General features: G+C 44.4%; 1 protein-coding gene across 8 annotated transcripts in view; it reads right to left on the bottom strand.

The window, feature by feature from the left end:
* Nucleotides 1–16017: 16017 nt before the first annotated feature.
* Nucleotides 16018–23158, bottom strand: part of Tpx2 (TPX2 microtubule nucleation factor) — a 48949-nt gene continuing 41808 nt past the window's right edge. For 7 of the 8 annotated variants that reach the window (XM_042694683.1, XM_042694680.1, XM_042694682.1 and 4 more), the window contains 5 exons: nucleotides 21745–21921; nucleotides 21100–21246; nucleotides 19906–20017; nucleotides 18401–18588; nucleotides 16018–16499 (listed from right to left, as the gene is read on the bottom strand). In XM_042694683.1, coding sequence (XP_042550617.1) covers nucleotides 16389–16499; nucleotides 18401–18588; nucleotides 19906–20017; nucleotides 21100–21246; nucleotides 21745–21921 — 735 coding nt within the window. In that variant the 3' untranslated portion in view covers nucleotides 16018–16388. The remainder of the gene's footprint in view (nucleotides 16500–18400; nucleotides 18589–19905; nucleotides 20018–21099; nucleotides 21247–21744; nucleotides 21922–23158) is intronic. The other variant, XM_042694687.1, reaches the window with a different exon arrangement.

Here is a 23158-nt window from a genome sequence, read left to right as displayed (position 1 = left end):
TCAGGGCCCACGACTGGACCCAGAAAAAAAAAGAATTTCACGGACTTTCCTGCCCAGGCTGGCTTTGAACCTTGACCCTCAGTTCACAGCCTCCTGAGTAGCTAAGATTACAGGTGTGAGACCCTTAGCTTGCTTGGCTTTTTTGCTCAAGATTGGTGCTCTGCCACTTGAATCACAACTTCACAAAGACTGATGCTTAGAGAGGGTAAGTGGCTTGTCCCCAAAGTCACAAAGCTTAGTAAGTGGCTTTACAGAGATTCAAATCCAGAGAGACTTCTCAATGAGACCAGAAGTTAGACTAGGACAATTTATGGGGCTTTACTTGCTAATTGTGTTACTGTTATGATTCTCAAATAGAAACAACTAAGACTTACTGAACTCTGCTAAATAGGCCAGGCGCTGAGGTCAATAACTTGATGTGTGTTTTGACTGTCCTGTTCAGTGGGCCGTGAAGTTCTGCAACCACCAAACTGTGGTTTCCAAGTGCCTTCATTGGCTTCCTGTTTGGGGAAGCTTTGTAAAACAAAGCATTTAGGGTAGTTCAGGAATGTCAGCAATTTCATCCCATTTCACAGATGTGGCAGGAAAACTGAGTCACAGGGCCAAATCACAAAGTTGGGATTGGAACCATCTAACTCACCCAAGGCTTAGCTTATAATCACTCTACCCTATTACCTTCCACTAACTGACAGGGTGGCTAGGGGCAGTGCTTAGCCTAGTGCTGTGGATCCAAGGGGCTCCAAATGTGGTGGAAACCTTGGTTAGAGGCCCCAGCTATTCCTGTCCATTCTGTCACAGTGCCTTCTGCTGGGACACGAGGCTGGCCTGGTTCTGATCCTTGGGATTGCCTGATCCAGCCAGCTGTTCCCAGGGAGTCCCCAAGCTTCTTCTCAAATCTCCCTTGGAGGCACAGGGGTGGGGCACAGGGAAATCTCGGGGCTGCCAGCGCCCCTGACCACCCCACGCCAGCTGTGCAGGCACCCTCTTTGTCTCCACAGGGACAGGACCAGAAGTGGGGCAATGCCAGCACCAATTAAACCCAGCCAGGGGAATTAAGGTCAGCAGGATGCAATTATGCCTGTTGGATTTAACAAGGCTGGGGGAAGGTTTCTCCAGCCAGAGTTCACGGCTCCTTAGGCCTTTTGCCCTGAGTAGTACTGCCTTCCAGGAGCCTGGGCTCTGAGGCCCTTCTATCTCTGGGTAAATGTGTTGGGAGCAGAGGGGTTAAGTCCACTGGGCACTGCTTGTTTGGCTTTTAGGAGGAAACCAGTCTAGCCAAGAGGCTTTAAAAGGACCTGCTCAGAGGAGACACTCCCAGCCTGACTCTTTCCCTGCTCTGCCGTGATGGAAAATCCAAGGAGTTGAGCAACAACCTTTTTGCCTCAGGAAGAGAGCAGCCAACTCTCCATTCTGCTCCTAGTTTGAAAGCCTCTCAGGAAAGTTGTTAGTCTGAGATCCCTTGCCCTCTCCCACCTTGGGCTTCTGAGCTCAGAGCCTTGGCACTAGCTCCTGGCAGTACCTCCCAGGCCTCTGGAAAAACCCTATGTAAGGCTTGGTCTCTACAGAAGATCCTGTTCTTGCCACGATGCTGGTAAGCAGAAATCTGTGCGCATCCTTATAGTAGCTGAGATGCCAGTTTCTCCAGAAGTCCCATAACAACTGTCCTGTACCAGACTAGCAAGCTTTTAGGCCAAGATTATTTACTCTTGGTGCTACTCTGCACCAAGAACTAACTGGTCATTCAGAATCACCACTTATTCAATGGAATCTTCCTGTGTATAATTAATGCAAGCTAATAAAAATGCCTCAACGTTGGTTGCCAGAGCCTCACACCTGTAATCCTGGCTACTCAGGAGACTGAGATTTAAGGATTGTGGTTCAAAGACAGCCCAGGGAAGGAAGTCTATGAGACTCTTATCTCAAATTAACCACCAAAAAGCCAGAAGTGGAGCTGTGACTCAAGTAGTAGAGTGCTAGCTAGCTTTGAGCAAAAAAAATTCAGAGACAGCACCCAGACCCTGAGTTCAAACCTCAGGACCAGCACACATACAAGAAAATCATCCATATAGTAGAACCACCTTGTCATTCAAGATATTCATAGGGATGGCTGGAGAGCTATAGATATATTTTAACAGATACGGGAATGGAGATTATTTTCACTCTTTTATTCCTCTAGATTTTTTCCAATTTAAAAATGACCCTTTATAACATGCTTAAAACATGTTATAACTCTGGGCTGGGAATGTGGCTTATTGGTAGAATGCTTGCCTCCCATGCATGAAGCCCTGGGTTCAATTCCTCAGTACCACATACACAGAAAAGTGGCATTGCGGCTCAAGTGGTAGAGTGCTAGCCTTGAGCACAGAGAGGCTAGGGGAGAGTTCTCAGGCCCTGAGTTCAAGCCCCAGGACTGGCAAAAACAAAAACCCATAAATCAAAACATTACGAACATGGACACAGACCAAGACAGAAAATGGGAAGAGTGATGAAATGTAAATTACCTTGGAAGCAGTCTTTGAGACTGATGGCCAGATGCACAGTTCATATCTCAGAGGGTCATATTTCAGCTCCCTTGGGATTCTCAGTGCTTAATTCTCCAGAAGTTTTAAAATCAGAGCTGCTTAGAACAGGGCCTTAGGACTCCCTCTTTGTGTATGCTAGTCCCAGGGCTTGAATTCTGGGCCAAAGTGCTGTCCCTCAGCTGTGTGTGTGTGTGTGTGTGTGTGTGTGTGTGCTGGTCCTAGAACTTGAAATCAGGGTTTGGGCATTGTGTGTGGTGTGTGTGTGTGTGTGTGTGTGTGTGTGTGTGTGTGCTGGTCCTAGGGCTTGAAATCAGGGTTTGGGCATGTGTGTGTGTGTGTGTGTGTGTGTGTGCTGGTCCTAGGGCTTGAAATCAGGGTTTGGGCATTGTGTGTGTGTGTGTGTGTGTGCTGGTCCTAGAACTTGAAATCAGGGTTTGGGCATTGTGTGTGTGTGTGTGTGTGTGTGTGTGTGCTGATCCTAGGGCTTGAAATCAGAGTTTGCGCATATTGTGTGGGTGTATGTGTGTGTGTGTGTGTGTGTGTGTGTGTGTGTGCTGGTCCTAGGGCTTGAAATCAGGGTTTGGACATTTTGTGTGTGTGTGTGTGTGTGTGTGTGCTAGTCCTAGGGCTTGAAATCAGGGTTTGGGCATTTTGTGTGTGTGTGTGTGTGTGTGTGTATGTGTGTGTGTGTGTGTGTACTCGTCTTAGGGCTTGAAATCAGGGTTTGGGCATTGTGTGTGTGTATGTGTGTGCGCGCGCTGGTCCTAGGACTTGAAATCAGGGTTTGGGCATTGTGTGTGTGTGTGTGTGTGTGTGTGTGTGTGTGTGTGTGTGTGTGTGTGCTGGTCCTAGGGCTTGAAATCAGGGTTTGGGCATTGTGTGTGTGTGTGTGTGTGTGTGTGTGTGTGTGCTGGTCCTAGGGCTTGAAATCAGGGTTTGGGCATTGTGTGTCTGTGTGTGTGTGTGTGTGTGTGTGTGTGTGTGTGTGTGTGTGCTGGTCCTAGGGCTTGAAATCAGGGTTTGGGCACTGTGCCTAAGCTTTTGTGCCGAAGGATAGTGGATAGTGTTCTACCGCTGAGCCACATCTCCACTTCTAGCTTTTTGAGATAAGAGTCTCATGGATGGCTCTGAACCAGAATCATCAGATCTTAGCTAGGATTATAGGCATGAGCCAGGAGTACCCGGCTGCCTCTGACCTTTTTTTGCTCAAGGCTACCATTCTACCACTTGAGCCACAGCTCTACTTCCAGCCTTTTTTGGTTAATTGGAGATAAATGTCTCATGAACTTTCCCATATGGACTGCTTTAAACTGCGATCCTCAGTTCTCAGCCTTCTGAGCAGCTAGGATTACAGGTATGAGCCACACCTAGTTAGAATCTATCTTTATGACAGGCATTTCTCCAAGTCAGAAGCCCACCCACTGGAAAGTATCACAAAAGCCCTCAGAGAGGACCCACTTTGAGCAGCTAGTCTCTTGTCATACTGCCACAGGGTTGGGGGGCGGGGGGAACCTTTAAGGACCACACAGCCCTACAGCTTGGGCCCTGCTTCTCAGCCCATATGAATACTAGAACCCTCAGAGTTATGAAACCCTTTCATAACACATGAAATCCTAGCCCCTCCTGAACTCAGACCAATGAAATCAGAGCATCTGGAAGTAGACATGAACTGTTGGTATTTTTTTAAATTTCTAAACATCTCCCATGAGTAAGGATAAAGTGGTACACATGGCAGGTGTTCTTTCTGATGTGCGGGTTGTGTGCTCCCCCAAAATCAGAGACTATAAATCCAGATGCCATGGCTATGTCTCATTCAACTCTGTATCCTAAGCACCTAGAGGAAAAATTATCTGAGGTGTCAGAGGTAAATAGTACAGAATTTTACCCCAATTGTTGGGCTCTGGAGCCCTCATGCTTAATTTCTATTCTATACCACAAAGCGATGCCCCCTGAAAAACACATTTACTAGTGAAGAATATTAAACTATGTCATCCTGACATTCCGTAGGTGCTCTGTAAATGCGGAAGAACTAATGCTTCTAACTTTGGTACAACCCTGCAACAACAGAAAGCTAAGATGGGTCCTTCCTTTACTCCTCCTTCTCCCCCACCCCTGCCCAACTTCTGCAGCATAAACAGCAAAGCTAAAAATAGCTACCCAATGACGTCAGAGGAACAAGGTCATCTGAAAATTGCCCACAGCCACTGGATACCTCGCTAGGAGATCAAGTAGCAGGAGGGTACCCCAGGCTGGTGCAGCTGTTCCAAGAACAGGAAATGTCCCAGGAACAGACTTAGAAGCACCCTCACACGAAGGCAGAAACACAAGACACTGCAGGGTGAAACACAGAAAGAAGCAAGACTAAACAAAGGAGCACAGACACAGGAGTGGAGAACAATTTCAATCTCTCTGCACTAGAAGTCAATCCCAGGACATGAACCCAGGAAATGGTTCAAGAAGTGGGAATGCATGTTCTGTCCTGTTGCACAGGACAGACAGCTCCTGGCCTACCATTGTGCTATTTATAAAACTCCATGTCCATTTACTGAACTGGGTGACCATAAGAACGAGAAGATGTAAGGCAAGCTCCAAGAGGGAGGAGGGGGCCTGCTGTGAAGAGCATTCAAATAAAAGAATGAGGGGGCTGGGACAGCTCCTGGCTGTAGACCACTTGGCATTCTGGCTACCTGGCAGCTGCCTCATCCCTGACAGGAGCCTAAGCATCCGGCACTCTCTGAGACACCTGCTGGGGCTGATGGCAGGTGAAAGCCAGGAGAGGACCTGACTGGAAGCCTCTACAAAGCTTAGCAGGAGGTTCCCTCACAAGGTCAAGAATGCAAAGAGAGTTGGGGCACTAGTGGCTCACACCAGTTATCCTAGATACTCAGTAGGCTGAGATCTGAAGATTGCAGTTCAAAGCTGGCCTGGGCAGGAAAGTATGTGAGACTCTTATCTCTAATGAACTACCAGAAAACTGGAAGTGGATCTGAGGCTCCAAGTGGTAGAGCCCTAGCCTTGAACAACAAGAGTTCAAGGACAGCACTGAGTTCAAGCCCCACACTGACCAATCAAAAAGAACCGGACCCCACTCTCCAATAGCTCCTGGGATTGCTTGTCCCCTACAGCTGGTTCAGCTCCCTGGATGCAAGCTACTGTGGTAGGAAGGGAAGTTGGTGGCAGATAGAGCTGGGTTCAAATTCTGACTGTGCCACTTCTGGTGACATGATTTTGGGTAAGGAACTCTGAACCTGTTTCATCATTTGTCCTGAGACTTGCTAGAAGGATATATGGAAAAACTTCTTGTTTCCATCTTTTATCCTAGGCAAGGAGTCCCAGCTGAGGAGAAAAGTACCTCTCCCACAAACTCAGCAACAGAAACACCTCACAAAAGTGACTGACTCCCAAGGTAGATCAGACAAGAAGGAAAGTGCTCCCTAGAGAGCTTCCTGATTAGCCTGTGGGCTGAGGGTCACAAGGAGGGAGCAACATCTGGCTCCCAGGCCTCTCATGGCACTATGGTCCTCACACTGGGGTATGCAAGCCCCTGGAGGCTTGTTAAAACACACTGCTGAGCCAGCAACTGTGGCTTGTGCCTGTAATCCTAGCTACTCAGGAGGCTGAGATCTAGGGATCACAGTTTAAAAGTCAGCCCCAGAAGGAAAGTCTGAGACTCTTATCTTCAAGTAAGCATCAACGAACCACCTAAAAGCCAGAACTTGGAAGTGGAGTTGTGGCTCAAATGGTAGAACATTAGTCTTGAGCACAAAAGTCTGAGTTCAAGCCTCAGAACCAGCATTTAAAAAAAAAAAAACTAAACTAAGCAAAAACAAACAAAAAACATTGCTGACCCTTAAAGTCCAGACTTCTTAGGTCCAGGGTAGGAGTGGGGAAGTCCCATTCCTTGCTCAGGGTGATGCTCATGTTGTTGGTGCATAAACCACACTGAGGGCCTCTGTTTCAGAATAAAGTCCCAGCCCAAAAATGTAAGGTTTTCCATTCCTGCTCACTTCATGCAGTCTGTGAGAGGACAACAGGAAAATAGACACTCTCAAAGAAACACCGGTGCAGCTAACATTTCAGGGAAAGAGATGCATGTAACAGGTGACCCATGGCCCCTTCCTGACTAGCCACTTGCTGTCTGGCTTCTAGCAGTCCTGTTCTATTGCTGCTGTACAAACTACAAGCCAAAGAAAAAGGACAATGTGCAAATTAAAAAAAAAAAAAAAAAAAAGCCCCAAACAGGTCATTTCCAACTCAGTGAGCCTATGGTGCCAACATCAACCAAGTGGGAATGAGATTTCTACAGGCTCAACACAAATCCATCCCCAGCTTCTCTGGCTAGCACAAACTCCCAGGAGCCTCCTTTAGTACAAAGATATCTCCCTGTCCCTTTTAGCTGGCTATTAACTAGCAGCTGTTACCCCTGTCCTGTCAGGTTGTTAGCTGGGGGGTAAACAGCAGGGGCTTCTGGCAACAGCTGGTGACACATACCCACTGACAATTAATAGGGATTCAAGAATGGTCACATTAAAGCCACAGCAGCCAGCAGGGGTGAATAATTACCACTGCTGCCCTAAGTGCTTTAAGGTCACTTTAAAGCTGGGGAAAACTCCTGCACCCAGATGAAGGAAGAGTCCTTCCTAGAAACTGATGTAACTTCTACCATGAGATTGAGGCCCAGAGAATTCAAATGCCATGTTCAAGGCCACAAAGCCAGAACAGCTCTCCCAACCTAGGATTCACTGCCAAGTATGCAAAAGCAATCCAGGGTGGGGACCATAGCTTACATGGTAGAGTGCATGCCTAGCAAGCTTCAAAGCCCTGAGTTCAAGCCTCAGTATTACCTAAAAACAACAAAAACAGATTTTCCTTGGCCACCAACACTGTAAAAACTGAATTGCCAGGGAAAGAACCAGAAAACGGTATCTGTTCTACTGTGACATCCTTAAACTGCCTCCAACAATTGAGATTGTTTCTAAGAAAAAAAAGAAAAATCACATCCTGGATGGGGGAGGGGAACCTGTGTTAGGTCTGCAAGAATTGAACATTCTGTGCAGTCTTTAAGCAGTTCCAAGGTCAAGTGAAACTATGTGTGTGTGAGTATGTGTGTGTCCCAGGATATCATTCAGGGATTAGTGCCCTGGAGGGATCTGGGCTAGATTTCCGTTTCCAGAACAACCCTTGGAAAGTCCTCAACAAGAGAACACGCTGGTCTCATGAGGAAAAACAAGAACAAGAGAGGCACCTCTTGCAGCAACTGACCAGCCGACTATACAATTCTGTGTGTGTGTGTGCGCGCGCAGGTGCGCACGCACGAATACTGGGGTTTGAACTCAGGGCCTCATGCTCTCCCTCAGCTATTTTGCTCAAAGCTTGTGCTATAGCACTTGAACCACGCCTTCACTTCTGTAGAAGTGATAGAAGAACTATGTGGTAAATATGTGGTAGAAGGAACAGAAGAAATATAAATATGAAAGTTGGCCAATGGGGCTTAAACAAATTGCCAAAATCAAAAACAAACTGCACAAAAAAAAAAAAACTGCACATAAATACTTTCGGGGCTGGGAAGGTGGCTCAGTGGTAGAGTGCTTGCCTGGCATACATGAGGCCCTGGGTTCAATTCCTCAGCACCACATAAGCAGAAAAAAAAAAAAAGCCGAAAGTGGCGCTGTGGCTCAAATGGTAGAGCGCTAGCCTTGAGCTGAAGAGCTGAGGGACAGCCCCCAGGCCCAGAGTTCAGGCCCCACGACTGGACCAAAAAAAACCAAAAACCTTTATTAATCATTCTGTTCAATCTTTTTTTGACAAATGTGGAAATTAAGGTCTTGAAAAGGGAAGTATATTGGGAATGTGGCTTAGTGGTAGAGTGCTTGCCTAGCATGCATGAAGCCCTGGGATTGATTCCTCAATACCACATAAACAGAAAAAGCCAGAAGTGGTGCTGTGGCTCAAGTGGTAGAGTGCTAGCCTTGAGCAAAAGAAGCTCAGAGACAGTGACCAAGCCTTGAGTTCAAGCCCCAGGACTGGCAAAAATAAATAAATAAATAAAAGCTGGGTGCCAGTGGCTCACACCTGTAATCATAGCTACTCAGGAGGCAGAGATCTGAGACGAGGTTCAAAGCCAGCCCGGGCAGGAAAGTCCTTGAGAATCTTATCTCCAATAAACCACCAGAAAACCGGAAGTGGCACTGTGGCTCAAGTGGTAGAGTGCTAGCCTTGAGCTGAGGGACAGAGCCCAGGCCCAGAGTTCAAGCTCCATGACCCACAAAAAAGGAAGGAAGGAAGGAAGGAAGGAAGGAAGGAAGGAAGGAAGGAAGGAAGGAAGGAAGGAAGGAAGGAAGGAAGGAAGGAAGGAAGGAAGGAAGAAAAGAAAGAAAGAAAGAAAAGAAAGAAAGAAAGAAAAGAAAGAAAGAAAGAAAAGAAAAGAAAGAAAGAAAAGAAAAGAAAGAAAGAAAAGAAAGAAAGAAAAGAAAAGAAAGAAAGAAAAGAAAGAAAGAAAGGAAGAGAAAGAGGGAGGTTTTTTTGTTGTTGTTGTTTTGTACTAGTACTGGAGCTTGAACTCAAGTCCTTCACACTCTCTCATGGCTGGCATACTACCACATCTCCAGTTTTGGAATACTTTTTCCAGTCAGTGATTGAAGTAAAACTATAATCCCTATTTTCTTCCTAAAAGACACGTCAGAGGCTAGCTAGAGTAACAAAGACAAAGACTTTTTTTTTTTTTAAATCAGTCATGGGCCTTGAACTCTGGGCCTAGGTACTGTCCAAGAATTCTTCAGTTCAAGGTGAACACTCTACCACTTGAGTCACAGCACCACTTCCAGTTTTCTGATAGTTAATTGGAAATAAAAGTCTCACAAACTTTCTTGCTGGGACTGGGTGGCTTTGAACTTGGATCTCAGACTCTTAACTAGCTAGGATTAAAGATGGGAGTCACTGGTGCCCAGCAACAAAGGCTTTCTTTAAAACTATGACCTGAACTGGGTGTCAGTAGCTCAGGCTTACAATCCTAGCTACTTAGGAGGCTGAGATCTAAGGATCACCATTCAAAGCCATGTAAGTCTCACCGGAAAATCTGTGAGACTTAGCTCCAATAAACAACCAGAAAACTGGAAGTGGCACTGTGGCTCAAGAGGCAGAGTGTTAGTATTGAGCTAAAGAGCTGAGGGGCAGTGCCCAGGCTCAGAGTTCAAGCCCCATGAGGGACAAAAAAAAAAGACAACACATACATTGTATAAGACTATTTAAAAACATAGTTACAAAGCTTTAAAATAACATAACTAGAATTATCCTCATAAGCTTTGCTAAGTATCAATACATCTTTTTTTTTGCTGGGCCTGAGTACTAGTAACGCTGACATCACACCAGCCAAAAAGATCTTCTGACTTTGCAAGTGTGTATGACAGAATAATGTTGCTGATTATTCTCTTAAGAGAGCAGCTTGTATTTTCTTTTGAGCTTATATTTTAATTACAAAGATGGTAAGTGGTTAAAAGACAGCCATTTAAAGTTCAGATACAGACATGACTACAAGAAGCAAAAAGGACAATTCTATCCTATAAAGAGCCCAGAATAATCCTTTGCAAAATAGAATTTTCACTGGGGAAAAAGCAGACTCAGAATAGGATAGTATACTGCTCTTAAAATTGTTATTTACAAACTATGTAATAATATAGGAAGTGACACTATGGCTCAAGTGGTAATGTGCTAGCCTTGAGCTGAAGAGCTGAGGGATAGCACCCAGGCCCAGAGTTCAAGCCCCACGACATAATAATAATAATAATAATAATATACAGGAAAAGTGATACTTGCTGTGAAAAAAATCATTGTACAAACACACACACACACACACACACACAGAAAAAACCTATATAAAGCCAGATGCCAGTGCTCACGCCTCTAATCCCAGCTACTTAGGAGGCTGAGATCTAAGAATTGCAGTTCAAAGCCAGCCTGGGCAGCAAAGTCTGCTAAGACTCTTATCTCCAATTAACTATGAGAGAACCGGAAGTGGCACTGTGACTCAAGTTGTAGTGTTCACCTTGAGCTGAAGAGCTCAGGAATAGCACCCCCGCCCAGAGTTCAAGCCCTACAACTGACCAAAAAAAAAAAAAAAACAAAACCCTATATAATATACAACACAGGCAAAAGTTTCACCTATGAAAACACCAGATCTGTACTGAGTGAAATGGTTCATGCCTGTAGAAATTAGGAAGATCATAGTTCAAGACCAGCCAGGCAAAAAGCCAGTGAGATTTCATTTCAATCAGTAAGCTGGGTGTGATGGGATAGATCTGTAAGCCCAGTCACAGGGAGGCAGAAAAAGTGGTCTGTGGCCAGCCCAGAGCAAATACATGAGATCCTGCATGAAAAATAAACAATGTAATCCTGAACTGTTTTCTCATATTATGTTAACTAAGTTGGCATGGTTTTTTTTGTTTTGTTTTGTTTTTTGGTCAGTCCTGGGGCTTGAACTCTGGGCCTGGGCGCTGTCCCTTAGCTCTTTAGCTCAAAGCTTGAGCCACAGTGCCACTTCTGGTTTTCTGGTTGTTTATTGAAGAGTCTCACAAACTTTCCTGCCTGGGCAGTTTTTGATCTATGATCCTCAGATCTCAGCCTCCTGAGTAGCTAGGATTACAGGCATGAGCACTGGTGCCGGCAACGAAGTATTTTGGCTATCAGTGCCCAAACAAATGCCCACTCTGTGTGTGCATGTGTGTGTGTGTGTGTGTGTGTGTGTGTGTGTGTGTTTGCTGGGACATGAACTCAGGCCTTTTGGAGCTGCCCCTTAGCTACTGTTCTACCACTTGAGCCACACTTCCACTTCCTTGGCAACAGTTCCTTAACAGGCTCATCTGTCTGTAATGTTCTAGAATGGTATTCTCAGAATTACACAGAGCGGGGTGCCAGGGCTCACGCCTGTAATCCTAACTACTCAGGAGGCTGAGATATGAGGATCACAGATCAAAGCCAGCCCAGGCAAGAAAGTATGTGAGACTCTTATCTCCAATAAACCACCAGAAAACTGGAAGTGGCAGTGTGGCTCAATTGGTGGAGTGTTAGCTTGAGCTGAAGAGCTAAGGAACAGCACCCAGGCCCAGAGTTCAAGCCCCATGACTGAAAAAAAAAAAAGAATTACACAGGTCTTTGTTTTTTTTTTGTTTGTTTGTTTTATTTTGTTTTCGGGTCCGGTTGTGGGGCCTGAACTCTGGGCCTGGGCACTGTCCCTCAGCTCTTCAGCTCAAAGCTAGTGCTCTACCACTTGAGCCACAGCGCCACTTCCGGCTTTTTTCTTTTTGCTTATGTAGTGCCGAGGAATTGAACCCAGGGCCTCAGGCATGCAAGGCAAGCGCTCTACCACTGAGCCACTATCCCAGCCCTACACAGGTCGTTTTGTTTTGTTTTGGGTCGGTCGTGGGGCTTGAACTCTGGGCTTGGGAGCTGTCCCTCAGCTCTTCAGCTCAAGGCGAGTACTCTACCACTTGAGCTACAGCGCCACTTCCGGTTTTCTGGTGGTTTATTGGAGATAGGAGTCTCACGGTCTCTCCTGCCCGGGCTGGCTTTGAACCGCGATCCTCAGATCTCAGCCTCCTGAGTAGCTAGGACTACAGGCGTGAGCCACCAGCACCCGGCCCTACACAGGTCTTAGTACATCAGACAAACCACATTGTATTTCTTCTGTCCAATAATTCCAACATTTTTAAAAAGGGAAATTGATACCTTCAGGTTAGGCTTAGTTAGGAGAAATCATGCTCTCCTCATAACTTAGTTTTTCTTTCAGCCCATTAACCTGTCTTCTCAATTATAATTTCTCAAAGTGAGAAATTGTCATCACTTGTGAAACCCCTTCTAAAAATTAATACCTTTAGCACTTAAGAACCACTTCTTGGCCTGAACGCAGCTTTTTATTCTTGTACAAGATGAAGACATCAGCAGCCTTTCCCACAGGATTAGGAAACAGAAGGTATGCAAGAAAGCAAAGGAAACTAGGGAAACTATGTTTTTTTTGTCCCCGGGTTTCTTTTCTGAAGCACCCACACTGGCTTTAGCTAGATAACAAATTGTCCTGGAATTCTTGGCATTGGCGCAAACATGTCAGTTCCCTGGTTACGCCTTCGTCACTGCTCAGAACACCACACACTGTAACCTTCCTTCTCTTTCCATAGGCCTGGGTTTGTCCCGTCTCCAGGAAACTTTATATGTTGTCTAAACTGAGCATTTCAGCAGGCTGCAAGGCAGATGGCAGTTCAGAACTCAGAATGTTGACCGGTTCCTACCTGGAACCACCAAGCTGAAACTCAGCCTGCCTGTGCAGAAATAGGAGCCAGGCCACGTGGCTAACAATATGTAACTGCTTCTCTCAGCACTGAGGAACCTCCCCAGCAGTTGAGATTCTGTAAGATAGACTTCTAAACAGGAACTGAAGAGAAAGCAATATTGAGACTTATCTCAGATATGCATGCTAATAAGCAAGTCCACAAGGCTTAACCAGGCCAGGAGTGAGAAGTCAGAGGTGGCCAACCTGCGCTTGAATCCTCGGGCTTCCATCACTAGCTCAACACACAATAGAGGTCACTTCATGTCACCAGATGGACAACCAGAGGCTTCCACCTAAGTCAGGAAGGAAGACAGGAGGTGCTCCAAGTAGGATAGAACTACATCATTCAAATAAATACATTGAAAAAGGCAAAGAACAGGGTATAAAACATAACTGTGATAAAAGACAGGGGGAATAGAAGCATGTCTGAGTACAATCTGCAAGGAAGCATCACTCCTATCTCTAGGGACAATGGGAGTTATTTATTTTTGCCAGTCCTAGGGCTTGAACTCAGAGCCTGAGCACTATCCCTACACTTGTTTGCTTAAGGCTAGTGCTCTACCACTTGAGCTACAGCTCAACTTCCAGTTTTTTTGTGGTTAATTGGAAGTAAGAGTCTCATAGACCTTCCTGCCCTAAGCTGGCTTCAAACCTCAGATATCAGTCTCCTGAGTGGTTATGATTTACAGGTGTGAGCTACCAATGCCTGGCTTTTTCTTTTCTTTTTTGGAATTTTAGGCCATGTGAATATATACATTTTTTAAAATCCTGGAAGAATATACAATTATAAATGATGGGTTACTTGTAGCTAGTAGGGGCAGTGGGTAAAAATAGGATACATCTAAGTCTGGCGCTGGTGGCTCATGCCTGGAATCCTAGCTACTCGGGAGGCTGAGATCTGAGGCTCTGATCTCCAATAAACCACCAGAAAACCGGAAATGGTGCTATGGCTAAAGTGGTAGAGTGCTAGCCTTGAGCTGAAAAGCTGAGGGACAGTGCCCAAGGCCAGAGGTTAAGATCCAAGACAGACCAAAAAAAAAAAAAAGGATACATCTATGTTTTAGACAGTCTATATTTTAATTATTTCTAAGTTAACAGTACAACTTTTGCAACTTTTACTTTAAAAAAGAAGGGCTGGGAATGTGGCTTAGTGGGAGAGTGCTTGCCTAGCATGCATGAAGCCCTGGGTTCTATTCCTCAATTACACAGAAAAGGCTGAAAGTTGGTGCTGTGGCTCAAGTGGTAGAGTGCTAGCTAGCCTTAAGCAAAAGAAGCTTAAGGACAGTCTCCAGGCTCCAAGTTCAAGCCCCAGGACTGGGGGTGGGAGCGGGAGGGGCAAGGAAAGAGCCAGGTGCCAGTAGCTCATACCTGTAATCCTAGCTCCTCAGAGGCTGAGATCTGAGGATGACAGTTCAAAGACAGCCTGGGCAGAAAAATCCCCTTGAGACTGTTATCTCCAATTAACCACTCAAAAACTGCAAGTGGAAGCCAGGCACTAGTGGCTCATGCCTATAATCCTAGCTACTCTGGAAGCTGTGATCTAAGGATCATGATTCAAAGCCAGCCTCGGCAGGAAAGTCTGTGAGACTCTTCCAATTAAACCACCAGAAAACCAGAAGTGGCACTATGGCTCAAAGGCTCTAAGTGGTAAAGTGCTAGCTTTGAACAAAAGAGCTCCGGAACAGTGCTCAGGCCCTGAGTTTAAGCTCCATGACTAACACATAAACAACAATAACAAAAAAAAAAAAAGTGCAAGTAGAGCTGTGCCTCTCAAGGCACCAGCCTTGAACAAGAGCTCAGGGACTGAGTTCAAGCCCACAACTGACAAAAAAAAAATTCTTAAGGGACTCCAATTTCACTTCTAATGAGACTCCATAAATTCCCACAGCACTGTCTCACATTACTGAGCCATCTCATCTGGCAATACAATTAATACAATTGCAGTATGTCCACCACTCCAGCTCTACTTTCCAGGGACAAAACTCCATGAAAATTAACCAGTAAAAAAACAGCAATCCAAACATCAACCAAGCCCTAACAAAGAAAAAATAATCCACCAAGCTAAGATAGCATAATAATCTTACATGAATTTGAACACAAGCATTAGCAATGGAAAACGGTAACAAGTCAAAACCACTCTGAAAAATGTCCTTCCCAGAAATTGTGAGAATTCCAACAATTTGCATGAATACATGTATTAAGAATATCACAAAAAATATATATTAAAAAGAATGTCACAAAATTTCCAAAGTGGCAGCCAGATTTCTTAACAGAACTCAGTACATTTTTATCTCGGGATATTTTCTTTATTTAGGAAAATTCCTAAGTAATGTCTGAGTGTGGAAAGATGCAACTCCTTTCAAGGATATGGCCTAAAGGAATAAAGAACATGAACTTGTGTGTAAAAAGCAGAAGTCTGAGTTTCTGGGAAAAAATGGGAGGGTATGTCAGGAGTCAGTATGAGAGAACTAAACACTAGACAAATGATTGTGCTGAAGAGAAACAACAACAAAAATCCCTCAATTTGAGGACTGAATTTATTGTCCCAGCTAGAGCAATAAGAAGCAGAAAAGATGTATGAGAAAATGATGCCAGATATAAATGAACTGTTAAGAGATCTGCTGACATAAGCAGAGGAAAAGCTAGGTAGGATGGACTCACACAATGATCAAGAGCAGAGCAGAAGGGTAGGAAAAAATGAGAGGTGGCCAGAAAAGAAATAAAAGCTCCAAGAATCCACCACAAAATACATGGAGTAGAGATTTATCACAGTATAAAGAATGGAGGAAACTGGGTGCCGGAAGCCTACATCTATAATCCAAGCTACTCTGGAGGTTGAGATATGAGGATCATGGTTCAAAGCCAGTCTGGGCAGAAAGTCCATGAGTCTCTTATCTCCAATAAACCATTCAGAAAACCAGAACTGGAGCTGTGGCTCAAGTGATAGAGCAGTTAGCCTTGAGCTGAAGAGCTAAGGGACAGAGCACAGGCTCAGGCTCAGAGTTCAAGCCCCGTGACCGACAAAAAAGAAGAAAAGAAAAAAAAAAAAAAAAAAAGAAAGGAGGACCCAACCTCTGTTTGGGGTGATAGCTGCATGTCCTTATTGGTGCAGAAGGAGGTTCTCCATAGCACAGGGCTCATTAACTACTTTGTGCAGAAAAGAGAAGAGTCTGTTCCTCAGTAAAACCATGAATTAAATCCTATTTCAGGACTTAAAACTATGTTTATTTCCTAAATAAAATACATATATAAAAAAAAGGAAGGGGATAAGAGGAAACAGAATTCCACTGTGCTGACACAGAGACTTGAAGTTCTAGTTAAGATCATATTAAGAGTCAACTGATATTTAAAGGAAATAATTACAAGATGTTTGACTAAGGCATAGATGGATTGAGTCTCATTAGCCTAAAAATTGTACAAAACAATTTCAGCAAACTGATGTCCACAACTTTGTTAGATGTGGTAGAAGTCTAGAGAAGTTGTCTCCACGGCTGGTGTGATATAAGCAGCGTCTGTTGTCAAGTGGTATCCATAGCTCACAGCTGGGCTTAGCAGTGGAATCGAGTGGAGAACTTAGGAGAAACGGGCACAGTCAGAGGCTGGTCACTTGACTTCACCTCCACAGCCTGGTATTTGCGTATTGGATTTGCTTTGTGCACCTGCAGAGTAAGGAAACCAATGTTACCACTGACAGGGACATGATTGGAGAGCTGTGCTTATAGCTGCTCTTCATTTTCTTTTTCTTTTTTCTTTTTTTTGGTCAGTCATGGGCTTGAACTCTGGACCTGGGCACTGTCCCTCAACTCTTCAGCTCAAGCCACAGCACCACTTCTGGTTTTCTGGTGATTTATTGGAGATAAGAGTCTCATGGACTTTCCTGAATGGGCTGGTTTTGAACTGCGATCCTTAGATCTCAGCCTCCTGAATAGTAAGGATTACAGGCATGACCCACCAGCGCCCAGCTCTTCATTTTCTTTTAAAGAACATGGTTAGTTTTATAGATTCCAGTCACAAATTCAAAATGAAAGAAGGAAAGATAACACAGTTAGACGGAAAAGTATGAAACTCAAATAAGTTTCTATTAGGTCCTAAGAATGTCAAACTTTACCTCCAGTGTGACTTACTAGGAAGTAATGGGGCTGTAGTGAATTACAGGGAAGCAAAGTTACAAGTTCAGAATTTGTCATTGTAAAATGTTAAACTTACTGGCCTGACTCGGGTCTGTACAGGAGGCTACACAGGAGGCTGGAATCTGAGGACAGTGGTTCAAAATCAGCTGGGTTTTGAAAGTTAAGATTCTTATCTCTGATTAACCAGCCAAAAAAAGGAAAAGGAAAAAAAAATCCCAAAGCAGATTTTTTTTTTTTGGGGGGGGGGGGGGTTGTCAGTGGTGGGGCTTGAACTCAGGGCCTAGATACTGTCCCTGAGCTCTCTTGCTCAAGGCTAGCACGCTGCCACTTTGAGCCACAGCTCCATTTCTGGTTTTCTGGTGATTAATTGGAGATAAGAGTCTCCTGGCCTTTCCTGCTGGGACTGACTTCAAGTGTGATCCCCAGATTTCAGCCTCCTGAATAGTTAGGATTATAGGCATGAGCCACTGGCACCTGGCTAGCAGATTCTTACATTTTTTTTTTTTGTCGGTCATGGAGCTTGAACTCTGGGCCTGGGAGCTGTCCCTCAGCATTTGAGCTCAAGGCGAGTGCTCTACCACTTGAGCTACAGCGCCACTTCCATAGCTGGCAGATTCTTAACATTCACCAAAAACATGGACTAAACCAAAAACCAACAATAAACAGGAATGAGAGGACCCGTCCCATCTATTCAGGACAGATTAGTAGTAACTGGCATCAATTGTGCTTTAGAATAATGCTACTGGCTTACTCTAAAAATTCTCTAAGAGGGGCTGGGAAGGTGGCTCAGTGGTAGAGCGCTTGCCTCGCATGCCTGAGGCCCTGGGTTCGATTCCTCAGCACCAAATAAGCAAAAAGAAAAAGCCGGAAGTGGTGCTGTGGCTCAAGTGGTAGTGCTAGCCTTGAGCTGAAGAGTTGAGGGACAGCGCTCAGGCCCAGAGTTCAAGCCCCACGACCGGACCCAAAAAAAAAAAAAAAAAAAAAATCTCTAAGAAAAGTTTCTTAATGGGGACCACATGTTGAAGAAAAACCAAAGAAAGCCAGGCGCCGGTGGCTCACACCTGTAATCCTAGCTACTCAGGAGGCTGAGATGTGAGGATCGTGGTTCAAAGCCAGCCCAGGCAGGAAAGTCCTTATCTCCAATAAACCACTAGAAAACCAGAAGTGGCGCTATGGCTCAAGTGGTAGGTAGAGAGCTTTCCTTGAGCTGAAGAGCGCAGGGACAGCGCCCAAGCTCAGAGTTCAAGCCCCACGACCAACCAAAAAACAAAACAAAACAAAAAAAAACCTCAAATCAGAAAGGACTGGGATGTAGCTTGGTGATAGAATGTTTGCCTTGTATGCATAAGGCTCTGGCATAGCAAAAACAAAACAAAAAAAAAAAAACAAAGACAACTCTGAGTTAGTCACTATGCTTGCTGCCCAATTACCAGTTCTTTCCGTAGCCTGGCCAGCTCCTCCTTCTTCTGCTCTTCTTCCTGTTGCCTAGCCTCTTCCAACTGCTGAATTTTCTGGGCTTCTGCCTCAGCCATTCTCTTTTCCAGTTCCTGCCGCTCCTTGGCTCGCTTCTCAGTGGCCAGCTGAAAAGGTTCCTGAACTAGAGAACCAGAAAGGCCCTCTAAGCACAGAGAGAGAATATTGGTGCACAAGCAGTACTTGCATAAGCCTAACACCCCTTCCACCCCACAGGATTGAATTACGTGGCAGAGACACATATAGCAACAAAAGCCTGAGTATGGCTTTTCACAAGAAGCTGAGATCTGAGGATCACAGTTCAAAGCCAGCCCAGGCAGGAAAGTCTATGAGACTCTTATCTCCAATTAGCCACCAAAAAGAGCTGGAAGTGGAGCTGTGGCTCAAGTAGTAGTGTGGTAGCCTTGAATAAAAAAGGACCAGGCAGGGCTGGGAAGGTGGCTCAGTGGTAGAGTGCTTGCCTTACACGCATGAGGCCCTGGGTTCCATTCCTCAGCACCACATAAGCAGGAAAACAAACGCCGGAAGTGGCACTGTGGCTCAAGTGGTAGAGTGCTAGCCTTGAGCTGAAAAGCTGAGGGACAGTGCCCAGGCCCAGAGTTCAGGCCCATGACCGGACCCCTCCCCCCCCCCCCCCCAAAAAAAAAAGGACCAGGCACAGGGCCGAGGTCTGAGTACAAGCTCCAAGACTGGCATACCAAAACAACAAGCAAAAGCCTGAGTACTAAGAAAGGTAGAGCAAATCACCTGTAACATGCCTTGGAATTTTAAAAGTTGGAAGAGCCTCTGGAAATCATCTAGTATAAACGGGAAAGAAGCAAGATCCACAGAAGTAAAATAGCTTGCTCAAAACTACAGGGTCAGGCTGAGAAAGTGGTTTAGTGGTAGAGTGCCTGCCTACCATGCATGAAGCCCTGGGTCTGACTCCTCAGTACTACATAAACAGAAAAAGCTGGAAGTGGCACTGTGGGTCAAGTGGTAGAGTACTAGCCTTCAGCAAAACAAGCTTAAGGACAGTACCCAGGTCCTGAGTTCAAGCCCCAAAACTAGCAAAAAAAACCAAAAAACAAAAAAAACCTACAGGGTGGCTTAACGACGATGTTGAAGTTCAATTTCCCAATATAATACCCATCAAATGTTTTATATCTATGGCTTGCTTCAGAGTGATCTGTAGAAAGACGTTTTTGGTCCTCTCTAACTTTGGGTGGAGAAAACCTGTATCTACTGTTGAAATGCCAGCTGCTTCTGCCAAGGCTTATGTATATCAATACTTTCTACAGTGACAGGAAGGTGCAAGGTTCTAACAAAAGCAAAAGACTGGGTGGGTCTAGGGAAGAAAAGCTACCATCCTCTAGTCAAACATGTCTGGTTGTCACAGCATTGCCCTGGCATTCCTGAGTCCAATATTCCCTGGGAATTCTGACATTGTGCCCCAATCCTCTAACAATATATAGAATACTACCAGCAACAGATCTTTTCTCTTTCCTGGGAACAAAGGGCTCCTGAGAGGTGACAGTGTTTGGACGAGCCTTGAAACAAGCTGCTTCTTTCTGCTGTTTCAGTTCTTCTTCCAGCTGTTGGGAAGAAAGTCTGTCAGTTAGGCAAATACACAAGTTCTCATGACTACCACAGCAATAATTCAAGTTGTAATGTTTCTGAACTGCTTTGTTATTAAAGACAGCAATGAATGGATTGCCAATGTCTCAGATCTGTAATCCTAGCTACTCAGGAGGCTGAGACATGGAAGACTACAATCAAAAGCTAGCACAGGGGGCTGGGAAGGTGGCTCAGTGGTAGAGCATTTGCCTCGCATGCATGAGGCCCTGGGTTCGATTCCTCAGCACCACATAAGCAAAAAGGGAAAAAAAAAAGCCGGAAGTGGCACTGTGGCTCAAGTGGTAGAACGCTAGCCTTGAGCTGAAGAGCTGAGGGACAGCGCCCAGGCCCAGAGTTCAGGCCCCACGACCAGAACCAAAAAAAAAAAAAAAAAAAAAAGCTAGCACAGGCAGAAAAGCCCAAGATTATCTCCAAATAATCACCAAAAATCCAGACTGGTGATGTAGCCAGTTCAAGTAGTAGAGAGAAAGTTAAACAGTCTCAAGGGTCTGAGTTCAAGCCCCTGTACTTGAACTTGAGAGAGAGAGAGAGAGAGAGAGAGAGGTAGGCTGGGCACAAGGAGGCTGAGATCTGAGGATTGAGGTTCCAAGCCAGCCCAGGCAGGAAAGTCCCCATGAAACTCTACCTTCAATAAACTACTCAAAAAAGCTAGAAGTGGCACTGTTGCTCAAGTGGTAGAAGGCTAGCCTTGAGCACAAAGAGTCTCAGGGACAGCACCCAGACTCTGAGTTCAATCCCCAGGACCTATGGAAAAAATGATAGCAGATGATTTGTTATAACTATATATGCACATGCACATGCATGCACATGCACAGACATATACACACACATACACGTAGCACTTGTGGAAGAGGCCACATGCAACCTATAAAACTTAGAATATTTACTATCTAGACCCTTACAGAAAAGGGCACTGACTCTTCTTAGCTAAGGGTATACTACTTTAATCAAGTATATCAGCTTAGAAACTTTCTGTGTAGTAGAACCAACCAACCAACCACACAACCAACATACACTTAGCTACTTTCCCATCTCCCACCTGGTGTTTCCATAGCTCTTCCTTCTGAGCACCTCTTCGATCAGTCTCCAAGAAGAAAGGCTCTGTTTGGGTCACATTCTTTACCTTTTTCTCTGGCAGGTGAACAGTATCAAAATGAGGCAAGGGAAGTGCCTTAAACTTGGGCACCTAATAGAAAAGAAAATGAGACTTAAGATAAAGAACTCTCACTCAGCATGATACCAGGGAAGTGTAATCCCAGGACTCACTCAGATTCTCTGTTACTAGCTCTCAGGCTACCAAGACAGACTCAATCTCAAAAACAAGACACAACAAAGCAAAAAACTTTCTAACTAGGAAAGCACTATCTGCTACCACAAATACAGATGAACTTAAAAAAGAGAGTAGGGTTAAGTTTTCAAAACAGCCTTATCTAGCAGAAAAGAATAATTGCCCAAAAGAAAACCTATATTTTCCTTTTAGTATTGCCACTATCTGGCATTGTAATTTAACCTCCCTGTATCAAACACAACTAAATTACTTGCCCTCCTCATATTGCTGAGAGGTCTTAGAGTGATCAATGAAAGTCACTGATTTTATAGTTACAAGGACTACATAAAAGGTTCAATTTGAGGAATCAGAGAATAGTATTGTGCTACTTTTTTTTAAAGAAATGGCAACACCTACCTCTCCTTTCTGCAGCTCTTTTATTTTCTTCTCCTTCTGTAGCTGGCGTTCTTTGTCCCGAGAGTCAAAGGAGAAAGGGCATATTTCCACAGCTCTTGGCTCTGGGAGCTGAGGCTTAAAAGGTACTCCATAATGTGGCATGGGTTGAGCTTTTATCACTACTGGTTCATCCTCTTCCTAATAGAGAAATTGAGTTTATAAACAAGACTCTCATTTCTCCTACCTCCTCACTCTGAATGTGAAGGCAAAAGAGACACATCAGTAATTAAAGAAGTCATTTAACCATACATGTCTTAGATTCCTTTTCTATCAAGGAGAGACTGCTAAAGTCAGCTACTACTACATAATAGGGATGAAAGCAATGTGGAAGCACTTGGTAAAGAACTAACACAATTACTCTTAGAAGATCTAAAGCTTTTCATAGGAATGTTGGAAAACTAAGAAGATTAGATATATATATAAGTAAAATGAAGGTCAGAAGAAAGCAGACATACAAACCAAACATACAGACACTTTAGCCTCTTTTTTGATCCAGCCTCCAGACTCTACCAAAACATGTGACTGGACTTAATAGTTGCCAAACCCAGAATAGGACCAAGTAAGTTGTTTGTGTTCAAGTAAGTAACATAAGATTACTCTGTATTTTAGTTCCAAATGAACCTATAAAAAGGCTTGTGATTGAGATCTGCTTTAAATTATCATAATTCTGGATATTCATAAATAAAATGAGAGAAGTAATAAGAAACTAATATGGGGCTGGGATGTAGCTCAGTGGCAGTGTTTGCCTAGCAAGCACAACTTCCTGGGTTTGATCCCCAGAACCAAAAAAGAAAAGACACACACACAAAATGTAAGTTAAAATAAAAACTCAAACATAAGAAGCTAATATGATCAATGTTCCACGAAGCATTACCATAATTATCTACGTGCCCATGGGTATCAAGGAGATATGAGAATGTGGATATACCTGGATAGTCACAAGAACTCAGGCGAACTAAAGGACAAGAATTGGCAACTTTTGATCAAGATAGACTGACTTCACAGCTATGGAAATAAGCAAGCCTCTAACTCCTTCCTATCATTTTCATAAAGTATAATCAGTTATTACAGAGAGCAAAAAGTACTACTTTGCTCTCAAAAAAGAATTTGTTTTTTAAAGTTTAATGTATTTTCTTTTCCCATACCAGAAGATTGAACTCTGGGCCCTTACCACTTGTGCCATGTCTCTAGCACTAAATATTCCTATTCTTCTTTTTTTTTGGAGTTTGGACTCAGGCCCTCCCTCTTGCTAGGCAGGTACTCTACCACTTCACCTGCTGTATATATGTCATTCTTTTTCTTGTGTGTGTCAGTTCTAGGGCTTGAACTCAGAAATTATGCATTGAGGAGCTGGGAAGGTGGCTCAGTGGTAGAA

Source organism: Dipodomys spectabilis, unplaced genomic scaffold (assembly GCF_019054845.1).
Source record: "Dipodomys spectabilis isolate Male_0828 unplaced genomic scaffold, ASM1905484v1 ptg000175l, whole genome shotgun sequence".
In the NCBI taxonomy this organism is placed as follows: Eukaryota; Metazoa; Chordata; class Mammalia; order Rodentia; family Heteromyidae; genus Dipodomys; species Dipodomys spectabilis.
This window is presented reverse-complemented; position numbering and strand designations above follow the sequence as displayed.